The 17,923-nt window shown below is 36.8% G+C and overlaps 2 protein-coding genes across 2 annotated transcripts; both read left to right on the top strand.

Annotated features, from left to right (window-relative positions):
* Positions 1 to 8,986: 8,986 nt before the first annotated feature.
* Positions 8,987 to 9,305, top strand: GCK72_012208 (uncharacterized protein; the record flags this gene model as incomplete). Its single annotated transcript, XM_053728921.1, has 2 exons — positions 8,987 to 9,144; positions 9,194 to 9,305. 2 exons carry the CDS (start codon positions 8,987 to 8,989, stop codon positions 9,303 to 9,305), a joined length of 270 nt encoding a protein of 89 aa, XP_053583693.1.
* A 4,539-nt stretch (positions 9,306 to 13,844) lies between these two features.
* Positions 13,845 to 14,237, top strand: GCK72_012209 (uncharacterized protein; the record flags this gene model as incomplete). Its single annotated transcript, XM_053728922.1, has 2 exons — positions 13,845 to 13,856; positions 13,899 to 14,237. The coding sequence occupies 2 exons, from the start codon at positions 13,845 to 13,847 to the stop codon at positions 14,235 to 14,237; spliced, it is 351 nt and encodes a 116-aa protein (XP_053583694.1).
* Between the last annotated feature and the right edge of the window lie 3,686 nt (positions 14,238 to 17,923).

The raw sequence follows: 17,923 nt of genomic DNA on the forward strand, positions 1-17,923 counted from the left end.
CGGCCGCTTTTCTTTCTCATTTCTCAAAATTTGCGGACATTGGGACAGATGGACAGACTCCACATGCGTTTTATATATAAGAATGATGATGACAGTTGGTTTCGAAATACTAGCAGAAGACAGTTTCAAGAACCCAATAAATCACACAGATGTAATATTTCGTGTTCTTCCTTGTTTTCACATTCTTTATCCACCTGCACGTTCTGATTGTCATCTGGTGAGAAAACAAATATTTTACATCATTTTTCAAAACAACATTTCTGAAACAGCAAGTTTCGATGACCTTTCTGTTTTTTTTTCATCATGACGCAGAAAAAAAAACTAATAGTTGAAGATCCTCGGTAAAAACTTGGAGTCCTTGAGACACCATATTTACTCGACTGTTAAAACATTAGTAACTTTCTCTAAACTTGTTGTTTATGATTCGTATCCAACATATCAAAATTTAGTTTTTGTTAAATAAACTTATTCGGTTGCAGAACTGTTTCGAATTTCCAGTTTCGTTTTTGATTCATTCATTGCGTTTCAAATGACCATGCGTAAAATTCAGACTACACAGGCTGCAAAAAAACATATAGCAGATATAATAGCGGTGAATAACCAAGTATACTGTGAGTAGTTATCCATTTCTGTGTATTTTTCACAATCCCTATAGATTTTTGATCTGTATGAGTAGAAACTGTAATCCGTTCGACTTGAAGATGACACAAAGATATCTTCGATCGGATAGATGTATTGAAAATCAGATAGACCAGAGGAGGAAGACCTGAAACCAAGATCTAGATTGATATCATAGCTACAGTAACCGTAGTAACCCACCATGATTCCCAATCCACGCTAATTGGGCAATAACGTGAAATACATTAGGCAACTGACGGTATTGCATATGAATATAGAGAAAGCAACCGATAAAATGGCAGGTGCACACAATCATACACTGTACAGTAACCTGTCTGTAGATTTTTGAGACTGTCTGGATGCTCGTGGAGCAAGAATGATAGAGGAGATAGGCGCAGACAACGAAATAATTGACACCAATGAAGAACATACAGAAGAAATTGTTGAAGATGAACCCGTATACTGTGTACTGAAAAAAAGAAGATGCTGAGTCTAAAAATCAGTTAGAGACTCACTAGAGCGGGGTCAAAGGTCATGGTAGCTTTAGTCAGAGGATTCAAAAGAAATGTTGACTCAGTGACGTCATAGATGAGGGGTTTGGTGAAGAATGCAAAATATATGAAGTAAAAAATAGGTAGGGGCAGAGAATGATGGCTAGTGGCTTGCCAGAGAATAGAAGGCGGCTGAAAAAAGAATCAATTAAGATAAATTTCAATATTAATAAGGAAAAATAAATATCACTTTAGGGATACAGTATATTTTCATTGCTAGTTTATTTTTTAACAGTTTCAGTGTGTTTTTAAAAGTTACCCCTAATTTATATCTAGGCTTAATATAATCTCAGTTTTCTAGCTTAAAATCAAAGAAAGTTATTCCAGTCAGAAAAAACAACCCAAATCTCCCACTGACCCCAAATAGTCTGGTTGCATCAGATCCAATACGACTCACCCAAACTTTGGCACCACCAACTCACAACTCCTGTTGAACGCCAGTATCAACACATAAAAACAACTCATATGCCACGTCCCAAACACCAAACACCCGAAGAACACAGCGAATTGCATATTGTAACAAGAGTGCAATCCGAGAATCGACCAGATTCCAGCAAACTCCGCGCAGACTATCAAACTGAGCATGTCGGGGGTTCCTGGAATGTAAGTATAGTGAAATGACAGAAATCCACAGAACCCAATACAATTGTTTTCTGCGTATTGGGTTATAGACTTTTTGAAACATGAAAACATTATTTTCACTAATTTTCAGAAAGACAAGAACTCATATTTTGAAAAATGAAAACTAGACTTCCAAGAATTTCTAGAATGAGATAGACCTACCCAAGAAAAACATGATCCGATAACACGCGTGTTCCCAGAATGGTTCATGAAACCAGAATGTTTTGAGGACAAAGAGATAGAGAATCTGAAAATTTAAAATATCAGGAAAGTACGGATTTCTAGGTGAAGTGCAATGGGCTCAAAAAATGGGACTCAAAATTCGGCTCAGAGACGTTTTGAAACTAGAAATTTTGAAACCGAGACATTTGCCAACTTTGAAATTTAGGCACTGTTCTAGACGAGACTAAACGTCATGGAGCTAGAAATTCAAATATAAAACGGTTTCACGTTAATAGTATCAAAAGTCTCGGTCTAGATTTTCAGTTGATGGCTATGTACTGTTGCCCTAGATTTATGATACTATCCTTAAGCTAGGTGGCTTCAGGACCTTACTCTCAGGGTTGAGACTTATGGTCAAAATTTCGACACCTGATTTCCTGCTATTAAGCCTCCTTGGACCCATTTCAAGCCTCCTTGAACGCATTCTCCCTTACCTGCGCCATAAAACCCATGGAAAAATATAGTATACCCAACACAAGATGTCTATCCACATAAATTTCTGTTCCAGTACAGTTGTATAGAACCGGACTGAAATTTCATTTATTAACAGAACGGTATAATGACGAAACAAACTCTAAAAATGGCTGACCAAGGAAAATTTTGTAGAGCATTGTGTGAATCTGGAAAAGATACGGTGATGGGTATTAACAGGGAAATGATGAACAGATATTCTGAAAAAACTGTGATATACATATTTTCTGAACCTGTTTCTTCTTACTAGGGAATGACTCACACAAAGTATGGAGATACACAACATGATATATATCGCTGGAAAGCTGACGTTTCCCTGATTCCGAATCTATATTCAGTTTTTGCAGTGGCCCTCCCAGTGTTGAGAAATCCGGCTCCAAAGTTTGGGTAAAATTTAGTGTTAAAACTCAAGTTGCCAACCCGCGTGTTGCCCCAACACGTAAATCCATTCGAGGAATAGTTAAATCAGCGGTTGAATGGCCTAGGGGGTTACAGGTGGGGTAGTATGTGAAAAAAATTTTCAAGAAAATGTACTTTTCTGTGACCAAGTCCATGGTGAGAAGGCAGTCGGATTTTGTTAGAAAAAACTTTTTTGAGTTAGAAAAACAATAGTAAATGTTATAGCAAGCTATAAAATGATTTTTCCGAAGTTTATCAAAATTTCTATTGTTTTTCTAGCTTTTGAAGGAAAGTTTTAAAAAATAACTCCGACTACATTCTCACTTGGTCACAGAAAAGTACATTTTCTTGAAAAAAATAAGTCTCAAACCTGAGAGTAAGGTCCTGAAGCCACCTAGCTTAAGGATAGTATCATAAATCTAGGGCAACAGTACATAGCCATCAACTGAAAATCTAGACCGAGACTTTTGATACTATTAACGTGAAACCGTTTTATATTTGAATTTCTAGCTCCATGACGTTTAGTCTCGTCTAGAACAGTGCCTAAATTTCAAAGTTGGCAAATGTCTCGGTTTCAAAATTTCTAGTTTCAAAACGTCTCTGAGCCGAATTGTTTTTTGAGTCCCATTTTTTGAGTCCCTTGCACTTCACCTAGAAATCCGTACTTTCCTGATATTTTAAATTTTCAGATTCTCTATCTCTTTGTCCTCAAAACATTCTGGTTTCATGAACCATTCTGGGAACACGCGTGTTATCGGATCATGTTTTTTTTGGGTAGGTCTATCTCATTCTAGAAATTCTTGGAAGTCTAGTTTTCATTTTTCAAAATATGAGTTCTTGTCTTTCTGAAAATTAGTGAAAATAATGTTTTCATGTTTCAAAAAGTCTATAACTCAATACGCAGAAAACAATTGTAATCGGGTTCAGTGGATTTTTGTCATTTCTCTATACAAACATTCCAGGAATCCCCGACATGCTCAGCCTGATTATCTGCGCGGAGTTCGCTGGAATCTGGTCGATTCTCGGATTACACTCTTGTTACAATATGCAATTCGCTGTGTTCTCCGGGTGTTTGGTGTTTGGGACATGGCATATGAGTTGTTTTTATGTGCTTATTTTGTCGTTCAACTGGAGTTGTGAGTTGGTGGTGCCAAAGTTTGGGTGAGTCGTTTGTACATTTAGTACTGATGTAAATCAGGAGTTACTTTTCAAAAAATACTGAAACTATTTAAAAAAATTAGCAATGAAAATATGCTGTATCATTAAAGTGATATTTATTTTGCTTTAATAATTTAAATTGCTTTAACTCGTTTTTTTTCATCTTTCAGCCGCCTTCTATTCTCTGGGAAGCCACTATCCATCATTCTCTGTTTTCCTATTTTCTACTTCATATATTTCGCATTCTTCACCAAACCCCTCATCTATGACGTCACTGAGTCAACATTTCTTTTGAATCCTCTGACTAAAGCTACCATGACCTTTGACCCCGCTCTAGTGAGTCTCTAACTGATTTTTAGACTCAGCATCTTCTTTTTTTCAGTACACAGTATACGGGTTTATCTTCAACAATTTCTTCTGTATGATCTTCATTGGTGTCAATTATTTCGTTGTCTGTGCCTATCTCCTCTATCATTCTTGCTCCACGAGCATCCAGACAGTCTCGAAAATCTACAGACAGGTTACTGTACAATGTATGATTGTGTGCACCTGCCATTTTATCGGTTGCTTTCTCTATATTTATATGCAATATCGTCAGTTGCCTAATGTATTTCACGTCATTGCACAATTAGCGTGGATTGGGAATCATGGTGGGTTACTACGGTTACTGTAGCTATGATATCAATCTAGATCTTGGTTTCAGGTCTTCCTCCTCTAGTCTACCTGATTTTCAACACATCTATCCGTTCACAGATATATTTTTGTCATCAAGTCAATCGGATAACAGCTTCCTCTCATACTGATCAAAAATCTGGAGGGGTTGTAAAAATACAGAAACGGATAATTACTGTTATGTAAAAGTTATATTGACTAGTGTTGAACTTCAATATGCATTGCGTCGATTAATTGTAAGACATCGGATTAAATTAATTCTAACTATACATCATTCGAAAAAAGGCAAAATGTCAGTACTACTTCTTATAAAGAAATGTTTTATGAAAACTGCAGAACGTGATAAATTGAAATCACTAATTATTTCGATCGCCACAGCTGATTCAACGCTTAACATACTCAAGTTAAAAGTAAATACAAAACAAGAAACATTAAGTTTCAAGAATTTGTTATATAGTTTGTTTTCTGATACTTAGCAGTTCGTTTGTTATCGTTAGAAAATTGTAGTGAATCTGAGAGAAAATGAATATCCACAGTGATGTCTTCGGTTTCATATCAAAACTTAAACCTCAAAATATGTATTTGTTTAGGATCATTAATATTGAACCAAATTTTAAAATATTAGATAAGTCCTGATCAGATATCCCAAGAAGTACCATACAATTTGATATTGTTTTCTTTTCGGTTGTGTGCACTAATTTTAAGTAGTTCATAGTAGTAGAGGTGTGTGAGAAAAATATACGACAGTTTCGAATCCAACATTTACTGTCTTCTCTATTTGCGGGCGAATTGGTCTGACTGCCTAGAAAGCCTCTCGGGCACACCTAAAACGATTGCTACAGTAGTATTTTGCAAAGAAAATTTTAATTAATTATTTTCTTCTATTTTTCAAGCAATTTTTATCGAATTTCAACAATTTTTAGGTTCTTTTTTGTCTATTCTCGTTTATATCTCCTTAAATGCAAAACAATAGCAAGCACAGGGTGAAAGTTAAATGTGAAACATGAAACATTTTATTTCTCATTTTCGCGATTACGGTTTATTTTCAATCAAAATTTATTTTGTTGATTGGAATCACTAGCAAATATATTCCTTCAGAAGTGAAGATTGATGCTTCAACCATTTTATTTGGTGTGAAATTTGAATTTTCTAGTGTTAAGTGCTCTCCTACAGAAGTTTACTTTTCATTTCGTCGGATGGTTGATTCTGTGTAGCGAATGAAACAATTATCAATGTTTCTGATAGTTGTCATAAGCAACCGAACAAATAAGTTGCAGTGGATATCCCGTGGCCAAATGCTTTAATTGCAACAAGTAATTAATTTTAAGATTTTTCATAGCGGTTTTAGAATAAATCGTAGCTTAAAAGTGGTTGGTGAGATTAGAAATAAAATAAATCAAAGTTATTGTGGGATCAAGTGACACTCACTATTTATCTCTTTCAAACTATTGTTAAATTATTTTTTGAAAATACTGCAGGATTGATTGGTATCTGTTTTTCCTAATAAAAATTCATACAAGCAGGTTAGTTTAAAACTTTGAAAAACTGGAAAAATTAACGAAAACAATAAATTTTGAAAGCATTATGGGAGCAGGCTATTTATTAGGAACTGATCGTTGTCTTCATAATCACGTTTATCTTATGACAGAAACAGTAAAGTTATTATTTCTTGTTTGTTATTATTGTCTCAAAACTTAGGTTTTGTGAGATAATGGGTGTTCAAAATTACCACCTCTGACTTCAGAACATTTGCAATCGAGATTGTTTGTAGGGCCGTCAAAAACCGGTTGCTGAAGTATTCTGTTTCTTGGTTTAATTATAGCGTATACTGAAATTGTGTGTCAGTGATAAAAACAACTAGTGACGGAACACTTCCGGTTTAGATTCTGGATAATAAATATTTCGACTTACTATTACAACAAGTGAAGTCAGAGCGAGGAGAACTGAAAATACACTAGGCTTTTGATATCTTTTTTATGCTGAAGAAAGTTATCAGTATGCCAACAAATTTTGTAGCTCTAAGTTGGTAAAAATTGAATGACTTGGTTTCGCATTTTTAATATTTTTTACAATAAATTGTTGAAGCATAACAATCCTTCGGAACAGAAAAAGTGAACGAGATTGTTTACAGAATAAACACAGTGTGGTTCTAATACACATGTGGGGAAGTGGCCCTTATTTTTATATATTCAACAGGGACCAAAAAAGTGAAGAGAGTAGTACGACCGGCCGCTGAAGCCTCTGTCCAACCAAATGAACTGAATTTTTGAACATCGATTAATCTTCTGGCCCTCTGCAAGGCCTCAAGCAGAAGCAAGATCTTGCTGGGTAATCCAATATAAAATTGCCTCACGACCTTTTTGACAGCTTCGAAGGCACACTATGAACGATACAGAGTGTAAGATTGCTTTACGAAGGCAGCCTGTAGTGGAGCCAGTTCTTCAGTTAATCACTTCATGAATTATAATAACAGTAATTTTTCTTCAAATCAGTACGTTTTTATAGCGAAGCTAATTATTGAGAAAGAGCGCAGAAAGTAAGCTGGCAATTGATCAAAGAAATGGTCATTCCATGTTTATTTTTGGTTAATGATGACCCACCAAGGAAAATTAAGAAAAGTGGACATGGGAATGAACGAAGGAGCTTTTTTTCTCATTCTTTGAAATTTGAAGTTTGGAACTGCTGGGATACTAATTATATGAGAATGTCTGAATTCGAAGACAGGAAACCATAATTTTTCGTTTCTTAGATTCGGATTCCAAGTACTTTCGGTATGCAAACAAAATTCAAAAACCTGATTGGCTTTTAAGCAACAGTATTGTTCTTAGGTCTTAGAATCATCGACGGAATAACTATAAGAGAGTCTCATCTTTTAAACAGTGTTAAAGAAACAGTAGCATCTAATTTTCTGTCTCCGACTGAATCGTTCTAAAATATAATTTTTGATCATTCAATTCTCCTAACTTAAAATATCCCATGCGCTATACCTATTTTTCTAGGAAGCTGCATATCTTCTTTCTCCATTTCTCATTGCATTATTTTTTCGAAAAATAGGCGCTTGGTGAAATGGAGCCATCCCAGATAATTGAGTGTTCTTCCCTTTACTATTGATGGAGAATGTGAAAAAAAAACGTTCATGGGATGCGGAAATGATTGAGGTCTCAGATTTATTCAAGAGTTAAAATAAAGCCATGAAAGTGTAGAAAATTTTCAAAATATGCAAATTGCAAAACATTAATCTCGAGAAAATCGGAAATCGGAATGTTACTATAGGGAAGATTATAAAAACCATACTTGTCACGGGCCGGGCCCGGTCGACCCGGGTGAAGTGACTTTTTTTCGAAAAACATGTTTTTTTAGTATTAATTTTTGAAAAAGTGGTTTTTGAGGCATTTTCTGCAAAAATTCGACTGAATTGATGATTTTTATTAGTTCTAAAGTAAATTTTGTGATAAAAAAGCACTTGAAAATTATTTTTGGGGTGCCAAAATTTTAAAAAATTTTCCACCCGGGCCGGCAAAATTTTTCCTCGGCCCGTCAAATGACAAGTATGATAAAAACAGCGCAGAACAACAGAATTGCTAGAGGACTATTGGTTTACAGACTTCTTGAAACACGAAATGGTTCATGAAACCAGAATGTTTTGAGGACGAGGAGATAGAGAATCTGAAAATTTAAAATATCAGGATATTTGGTCTTTGGTCTTTGGGATTGCTGTGTATAGTACTAGGGGTTTACTTAGGATGTGTGGAACGGGAATAAAAAACGGCCAAATTCAAACTTAATAAATCTGCTTAGGGACGTTTCGAAACTAGAAATTTTGAAGCCGAGACATTTGGCAACCTTTAAGTTTAGACACTTATCGAGGCTAAACATCTCGGAGCCAGAAATACGAAAATGATACAGTTTCACGTTATTGGTATCCAAAGTCTTGGTCTGGATTTTCAGTTGATGGCTATGTACTGTTGCCCTTGATCTATGATACTATCCTTAAGCTAGGTGGCTTCAGGACCTCACTCTCAGGGTTGAGATTTACGGTCAAAATTTCATTTCCTGCTATTAAAGTATTATAATTATAATAACAAATAAAATTTCAGTCCTACAATATCAATCTTGAATCGACTATCCAGAACTTCACAGCTTCTTGGGCCCTTCTGGATTATATAGAGAATCTGTAATCATACATCGTGCTCAGCAACAAGTTCGTCGACAATTTCCTTGACTACACCAAAGAGAACTCCCTGCTCGTTCATGCAGGAGACGGATTCTTTGGAATGGAAGACTATGTGGCTCTCATCCTCAACCCAGTGGTCAGTCGAATTGGATGCGCGTCTATGGCTGAGATTTGCCACGTGAAAGTGTGGGATTGTGTTCAAGAAATCACTCACGTCGAGACATTGGATGTGGACACCATCTGCCTTCTCAACTTCTCGTAAGTTTATATTCAGAAAAACACAGAAATTAATTAATTTTTATTTCAGTGAAGACCCGAGACGTGTTGAAAGAAACTACGGACATGTTGGAAGCCAGTGCCCAAAGGAAAGTGAAGATGGACTATGCCTCCCAATGGAACAGGGAACTTGCAAGCACTGAAGTGACGTTGTGTACAAACAAAATTTTTTACATTTCCATGACCTTATTTTAATCTTTTGAATAAATCTGAGATTGCTTATAAAATGATTTCATTTTGAAGAAAATGCCTTGAAATAAATCTAAAACTCTTTCCACATCGATTCGTTTGAGAAAAAAAAATGGAAAAAGAAGATATCTTTATCTCTTATTCTTTTTTCATTTACGTTACCCATGAACTTTTATTTCATGTTCTCCATCAGAAGTAGAGAGAAGAACACTCAATCATCTGAGATGGCTGCTTGATTTCAAGCTGACTTGTGCAAAATGTTTCAGATTTTCAGAATTTTCATATGAAATTCTTGTCTTTCATCTTCATGTCGATCAAACTCATCTTTTGGCACCACTGGTCGGAACAGCTGTCTCAAAAGAAAAGATGCAAAAAGTTCAGAAAATATCTCTTCAGATGTTGTTTGCTTTTTTCGGACTCCCGCCACTTTTTTCGCACTTTCTCGGGGGAGCAGAGTAAAGAACACACAATCATGACAGAAGGGTGGCTTCCTTTTTGCTGACAGAAGCTTTTTGAAAAGCATCCAACTAAAAAGAAGATATTAGATTTTAAAGAGTAGTTACTTCAAAGGATTTATTGGCGACTTTGGAAGATAGACTAGAAACAAACCAAGAATGTTAATGGAGACCACAGTAACACGTTAATTAAATTTTTTAAAAGATTCATAACTTTTAGAAACAGATTTCCGATAAAGGAATGCGGAATGTTTTTAGAGAGAACATTTTTCTTATGATACTGTGGAGTGATTGCCCATCAGTGCTTATCCATGTGGTGCAACAGTAATAAACACGTTTCAGGTTGAAACATTGGGTGGTTTGAGATACAAGGGTTACTCGAAACATTACTGTAACATTAACCTCATTTCAATCTCAGCTGCTGGCAGATACTGTTATATCAGAATGATGATCTGCAAAAAAAGTTTTCAGAAAATAATCAGTTCCGTGATTCTTCTCCCCGAAATCTTTTACAGACCGATTTGGGGTTTCATATGATATCAATTAAGAAAAAAATCTTCAAATTTCAGAAAACAATCAAACTTTACAACAAGAAATGCAAAAATATACATACACATTAAAACCTCGCTGTACTCATTTTCTAAACAAACTAAACCACTTGTTTTCTGTTTTCAGAGTTCGATATATCTGTATTATTTCTTGGTTTTTGTTAGACAAACATGTTCAAAATTTCGGAAACTTCTAACAATTTAGAGCTGCAAAAATTGTTGATTCTTCGCTTAGTCATCGCAGTTCACAATAGGAATAATGTTTCAGAAACCCCACTTCCTCTGCGTTGATTTTGAAGCAAATAGTTTTTTTTTTCAGAATCAAAATACTAATTCAACCCTTGTAACATCTTACACATCCCAGTGGATTCTATACATGAAACAAGAAACAGCATGTTCCAATAATTATACGCTATGTTGTTAATTTTGAGCAACTCATTACGGCAGATATGGTCAGAAAATGTTATTTTAAGTTTTGTGGACGCGAACAGCGTATTGGGATGAGAATGTTTGAAAATTAACTGTGTCCAGTTTTTGTTTTATTTTTTATTTCATCTGCACAACTGATCAGCTTTCAGATACTTCCTTCATATCTTGACCTAGCGTATAAGATTCTGAAAGTCTGGTTATTTACAAGTTATGAAACAGGTTTTTCATCGTAAATGCACCGGTTTAACTACTCCCACTGGCACTTTATTTATTTTAAACCCGATTTTTTCTTTCCTTAATCAAGATCTTAACTGTTATTTCCTTCATTGAAATAATTGACATACAATTCCAGAAGAGCATGTTTCAGCAACCGTTTTTATCGTCGACTTTGCTGGTAATCCCACTGCACTATAATTTTTGCATATCCAACTCAATAATTATCATCACTTTACAATTAGTTGCATTAGGCAGTGTTTTGAAACACTACAAGCTATAATTTTTCAATCCTAGAATGATAATTTTGGAGAATGTACTGTTTCTGGTTTTTACCATACTTGTCACGGGCCGGGCCGATTTCCAAATTTTCACCGGCCCGGCCCGGCCCGGGTCGACCCGGTCGGCCCGGGTGAAGCGACTTTTTTCAAAAAAACATGTTTTTTTCAGCAGTAATTTTAGAAAAAGTGGTTTTTGGGGCATTTTCTGCAAAAATTCGACTGAATTGACGATTTTTATTAGTTCTACAGTGAATTTAGTGATAAAAAAGCACTTGAAAATTATTTTTGGGGTGCAAAAATTAAAAAAAAAATTTTCACCCGGGCCGGGCCGGCAAAATTTTTCCTCGGCCCGGCCCTGGCCCGGCCCGCCGGGCCGGCTCGTCAAATGACAAGTATGGTTTTTACCTTTTTTATTTTCCTATGAACGGTGATAATTAGAGGAGACATTGCCATTTTTTCTATTAACTGTACTCCATTCGTTAAAAAAATCATGTTTTGAAGTACAAACGAACCGAATAATTAAATAATAATATGATTTTTACAAAAAGATTTTCAAATAAAAGAATGCGGGGTGCATTTAAATAGATATTTTGGGGGATCTACCCTACTGTAGGGTAATTGCCCATCAGTACATTTCATTATGCCGCAACATTGAAAAACCGTTTCAAAAATTAGAGATAACAAAATTTTTGCTTTGGAATGGTGGTAATATACAGGGTGGCTGAAAAGTATTGAGACATGTATTTCCCTGCATAGAAAAAACTCTAAATGTCCATTTCAGAAAATAACTATTTTTTTTGAATCAGTACAACAGTATGACCAGCTTTTGAAAAAAAAGTACTACGTTTGATTCCGTGGTCGCGTGCCAGGCGTCCAGATGTGACAAGGAAAAAGAGACTCTGCGTCGTAGCTCATATCTTCAGGAGCACAAATTTTCTAAGACTAGGAATTTGGTTGGTGGCAGCTGAGATGTTATCCCCAAAATTATATTAATACAAAAAACAGATAAACGCATGGTCATGGACCCACGAGGACTACAAGGGCAACCTTCAGTATTGAGAAAAATGAACAAAATAGCGAGTTTTTAGAAAAACCGTCACAAAAATTGAGGACAAAATATAGGAAGAGTTCAACAATTACACAGAGTTAAAATCTGTTGATCAACGAAAGACTGTATGGTCAGTGCCCATCAGCACATATCAGTAATACGCAACAGTGAAAAAATGTTTCAGAAACAAGAAATAACCAGGTTTTCAGAAAGTGTTCGCTTCGGGTGGTGCTTCATCTTAAAAAAAACCGTATTTTTAAGAAATTTTTTTTTGAATATTTTCAAAAAACGATTTGTCGTATGTTCTTCGCGTCAATCTGTTCATTTACATCACTGTTCATGGAAATCTTGAAACTATATTCCTGGTTTCTAGTCAAGTGCCGTATCATGATAAGATACCATAAGAATCCAGAATATACTCGTTGCGTTTTGTCTTGTTATGTACAGCATAGTCAAGTTTCAGCATATTCCAGGACGTTTCATTAACTTTTCATTTCCCCATAAATTCTAACAGAACTTGCGAGAATCTTGCGAGACAAGAATGACCATAAAGAATATCATTTTGACATTTTTATTAATTTTTGTACACATTTAATAATGAAAATAAAACGAAATCGATATAGTTAGAACCGTGAAACACGATAGAATATCAAAATGGGAGGAAAAATGTACTTGATTCACAATGAAAGAGCACAATAGTTTTGTATAGATTTATCTATTTTCTCACAGGAAAAGAATTCGCGATCCTCTCGGAAAATTCTCGAAAAGTTCAGTGAGAATTTATGCGGGAATTTCTCTTGAACAAAACGGATACACCCCTTAAACATTTGCCAGATATCTGTTCCTAGAAAAAGAGCACATTTCAAAGAGATTTCGAAAGAATGCATTAATGTCTTTCCCAGTTTTTTAGATGAAGATAGATGGATGTGTCACTCGTGTTCTATGGACTTTTTCCTGTGTCTCGGAATTCAACTCCCTTGCATTCTTTATGAGAAAAAAGAGAGAAGAAAGCTCAATCATGTGGAGTCGGCACTGCAGTTCCGATGCACTTTTTTTCAAAAAATGGCTCTAATTCGCGGAAAGGGGCGTGGCCTAGTCGGAGGGGACTCTCGAATGCATTCGTTTTGTCGTTCTTGTTCGCTTTCTGTTCAAAGTCTTGGGATTTTTCGAAAGATTTTAGCTGTTTCAAAATGTTGATAATAATTTTTGAATAAATAAAATTTGAATAATTCTTCACAGTAGTCCTTTTTTTTGCACTTGAGTATATCTTTTCCAGGTAAAAACAAAACTTCTCAATTTCGTCTCTCTCCAAAAATGATGCTCAACTTTTTCATCACCATCATCCTCCTGTTTGCAGGTAAAGCTTATCAAAATCCCATGAATTTCCTCAAAATCCTAATTTTCAGCCACCATCGTCTCCGCGTCACCTGCCGCTCTCCACACCGGGTTTCAACAATAGAGCTTAGAGCACATCAACTCATTCCGCAGTCGATTCGCCAATGCAGCTCAGATTGCTAACATGCAAAAAATGGTGAGTTTAGGGCTGCCTATGTCTTTAACCCTCTATTTTCAGAGATATAATCGCAAATTGGAAGCAGCCATCCAGAATTATACTTCAAGCTGTGACCTTCTGGACGAAATTGAGGATATGCCCACGTATGCTATTCTGGACAAAAAATTTATCGACAGCCACATTCGGCAGACCGAAACACATCAAGATCATCTTGAGGTATACGAATATCATATTGAGATTCTCTTGGGACCGGATCGTACTGTGACTCATATTCTGCATCCATTGGCTACACAGGTCGGTTGCGCATTGATGGCTTCACCATGTAAATGGCCGAGAGGTCATGAGGAATGGCCGACAATCGGCAAAATTCAAACCATCTGCCTTGTCGGAGAAGTGTAAGTTTAGACATCTAAAGTTTTGGCACAGTTCTTACAACTGCGCTCCACCGAAATCTCCTAGAAAATGTCTCTTTTTCAGTGCCGCAATCGAAGGTAACGGGAGGATCTATGGGAAGCCAGGTTCGAAATGCTTGGAAGGACAAAAAGATGGACTATGTGTTTCGAAGGACAGCTGTGTTTGCGATAATTTAATTTGATTTAATTTGAGTTGTACTGTTAACCTGAAAATCAAAAACATTGCTTTCTTTGCAATCAGTTATATTGTAATCTTCTCTGTTTTGAAAATATTTTAAGGGGTTTGAAAATCTGAATAAACTTGATTAGGTAATTGAATAAAAATACTCTTTTTACAACTTTTAGAAACAGATTTTCAGATAACGAAATGCGGTGTGCTCTTAGAGAGTAAAACGTCGGCAATGATATTGTAGGGTGATTGCCCATAAGTGGATATCAATAACACGCAACAGTGAAAAACCGTTTCAAAAATTTGAAACAAACAGGTTATAAGAACATTTTCGCTTCGAGGGTTGCTTAATCTACTGTTCAGCTGGAAAAACCGTGTTTTCATGAAAATTTTGTGGATAAAAAGATTAGAAAACTATTGGTTTAAAAAACTTCCTTCTTATCCACATCAATTTGTCTTTTTACTTCATTGTTCATGGGAATTTTGAAACCGTATTCCTGCGATTCCAGCTGAACCCAACATGTTCGTTACTTTAGTGGAGTTTTTAGTAAAATCATAATTGCCCATTGATTTTCATCCTACATATGCTATTAACGTTAAATTCTGATGACTTTCTCTTGAACAAAACGGATACATCCCACAAACTTTTGCCAGATATCTGTTCCTCGAAATCGAGCACATTTCAAAGAGATTTCGAAAGAATGCATTAATGTCTTTCCCAGTTTTTTAAAAGAAGATAGATCTATGTGTCTCTCGTGTTCTATGGACTTTTTCCTGTGTTTCGGAACTCAATTCTCTTGCATTCTCTATGGGGGAAAAGAGAAAAGAAAGCTCAATCATGTGGAGTTGGCGCTGTGGAGGCGGGCCTTAAATGCGGTCGGAGACAGACCCGCTCCTGAGAAAATCTTCCCTAACTGGTTAAACGTGTCAGAAATAACGGCTAATAATGTGAGGATGAGCGGTGCGACAACAGAACACAGTTTTAAGACATTGACCCATTTATTACGATAGATTTAGTTAGTATAATTCAATATTTAGTAAAGCGTCCTGCTGGATGTGCCGCGGGTCGAAAAGTAGACGAATGAGCGTTCACAACCGCGGATCGCTTGCAAATGGCCTAAAGGGCCTAAAAAGGGCGATTATTCACTCTCCCAAGCGTCAGTAGCGCATAAAATGGGCTAAAATAGTCCGGAAAATGATAGGATCTATTTAGCCGACACTTTCACACTCGTCACGTTACCGGACGACCGGAAGAGGCAACCACTCTCGTCAATTTAGACTGAGCAATGAGGAGGCGCGGCGGCCGCTACGCGACCGCTCGCGGCTGAGTGGAGCGCGTTTACTGACTCAACGGGTTTAGAGCGGTAATTCAAATTAGAATTAATTGAATATTCCTGATAACAGGTGATTGAAAAGAGAGAAATAAAGTGAATTAGTGAACAGATTGGAACAATGTTGAAATAAGAGATTAGTAAGGCGATGATGAGCCTAGTTTTGCGGGGAAAACCATGTGGGGCTCATCATTCAGCCTTTCAGTTGTCGACAATTTTGTCTTTGGGGAAATAGTTGACAACATTCCCGGGGGGAGGGTGCCAGCGGTCTCCTGACTGTCCGCGTGATGAACGTAATTAATGGGAAGCTCTTTGGCTTTTCGAGAAAGATATTTTCTAACTCTGACCGCTGGCAACTCCAAAATATCATCATCCGCGGCTTCAGCCGGTAAGACTCTTTGTGGATCTTGAAAAGTATCCGCATTTCCCAATCTCTTTTCAATGATGTCAGAATCGTCATCTGTGTCACCTGACACTGGATTATTCTCAAGATGATCGGTGTTTAGGTTCAGTGGTAATTTTATATTATTTGATTTATTTACATTAAAATTTGGATTTATATGATTTTCACATTCAGCAATGTCTGGCAAGTCTTTTGTTAAGAATAGCTCTGGGAAGTGTTTCATGTCTAGATTGGACAGAACCGCGGGTGCTGGTAGCTAGCTCTCTAGGATTGGAGTCCTGTGTATCTTCTGTCTCTTCCTCTGTCGCAATATTAGGGCGGTTCAGTGGATTTAATTCAAGAGGAATCAACTGAGAGACTGCACGAGAGTATAATACCTCTGCACTTTACAATCGCGGATCGAATTTGTCCGTCGCGTTTTGATCTTTCGACATGAGAGATTATTCCCGATGACTATTTGTGACTTTTTTGACGTTGTCTAGTCTTCTGGCCTTTGGACATTAATGTCATATGTTTTGTGAGCGACAGTTTTTGCAAGTGGAAACCGCGGGTGTCTTAGAATCGTCTTACTGGCTTCATGTGGAAGCACTGAAGATTCAATCCTTCTGTGTAACACGGTGTATTCCATCTGCGTCAGTGTTGTGCTCGATGACAGTAGGGAAGGTGTAGCCGTGATAATATACAATCAGTCCTTGCAGTGCTCGGTGATACTGAGCAATCTCGCTATCTTTGCTAGGTGAAGCTAGTCGAGATTTTGGAACTGTTTCATCACTTGGCTTTCCCAAGGCCAGGACTTTACTTGGCTGAATGTTTTCAAAGTTTTTGTAATCGTTTTAGTGAGTATTTAAGAGAATTTGTTGTTGCATATGATCCTTTTCTCGTATCAGTAGCGTTCCGAACCATGACAGTTGTGTCATTGTGTGGTTGAACCGCGGATCGAGGGACAATGGGTTTCTTTTTTCTTGCAATCATGTATGGTCATGTCGAGGATCTGTCTCGATAGTATGGACAAGATCACATGCCAATTGCATTGAACGAATACCGAGTTTGGAAATTGTCCAGGTGTCATATTTTGACGGGCGGATCGCAACATCTATTTGGGATGGGTGTCTTTGTCTTTATTGAAAATAATTTTAGTAAATTTTATTTAAAAGTTTTGTGCCTTTCTTCAGTTTGATTACCAGCTTGGCCAATCTCTTGCAGCACCGCTGCTGGACGTGACTTGTTGCCGTTATATGTAAGATAACTTTTTATTCTTTTGTTCTTGTGTCTGACAACTGCGATGAGCTTATGTATAAAATCCAGTGTGGATTTTTAGGAACTGTCATCAGATGTACAGGTATCTTTAGAACTCAGGGTTTTCAACCTTGGGTTTGGCAATTTTGTAAGTCAGTTCTGTCAGGGCATCTTCCGGATCACTACTGTTCAATTGCAGTTCGATATTCGTCTGACAACCGCGGATCGTTAACCGTCTGCCCTAGGGCTGGCTGTGGATTCGTAGTAGCGAGTTTTTCGGATAAGATTACCTCTGCTTGGATCTTTGGGTCCATTAGAGCTGGTGATCCTACAATCACTATGGATTGTGGATTTTTGAAATCTTGAAGATGATTTTGTAAGGCATGAATATTTGTTTTTCGAATGTGGTGAATCTGAATCATTGGACTGACAGTCATGTTCGTTTCAAGATCAGGTGTAAGCAACCATTTGCTTATGAATCCAGAATGATGGACAGAAAAGCTCCTGAGTCCATAGGACCAAGAAGTGGTTAG

The sequence above is a fragment of the Caenorhabditis remanei genome, chromosome IV (assembly GCF_010183535.1).
Source record: "Caenorhabditis remanei strain PX506 chromosome IV, whole genome shotgun sequence".
NCBI lineage: Eukaryota > Metazoa > Nematoda > Chromadorea > Rhabditida > Rhabditidae > Caenorhabditis > Caenorhabditis remanei.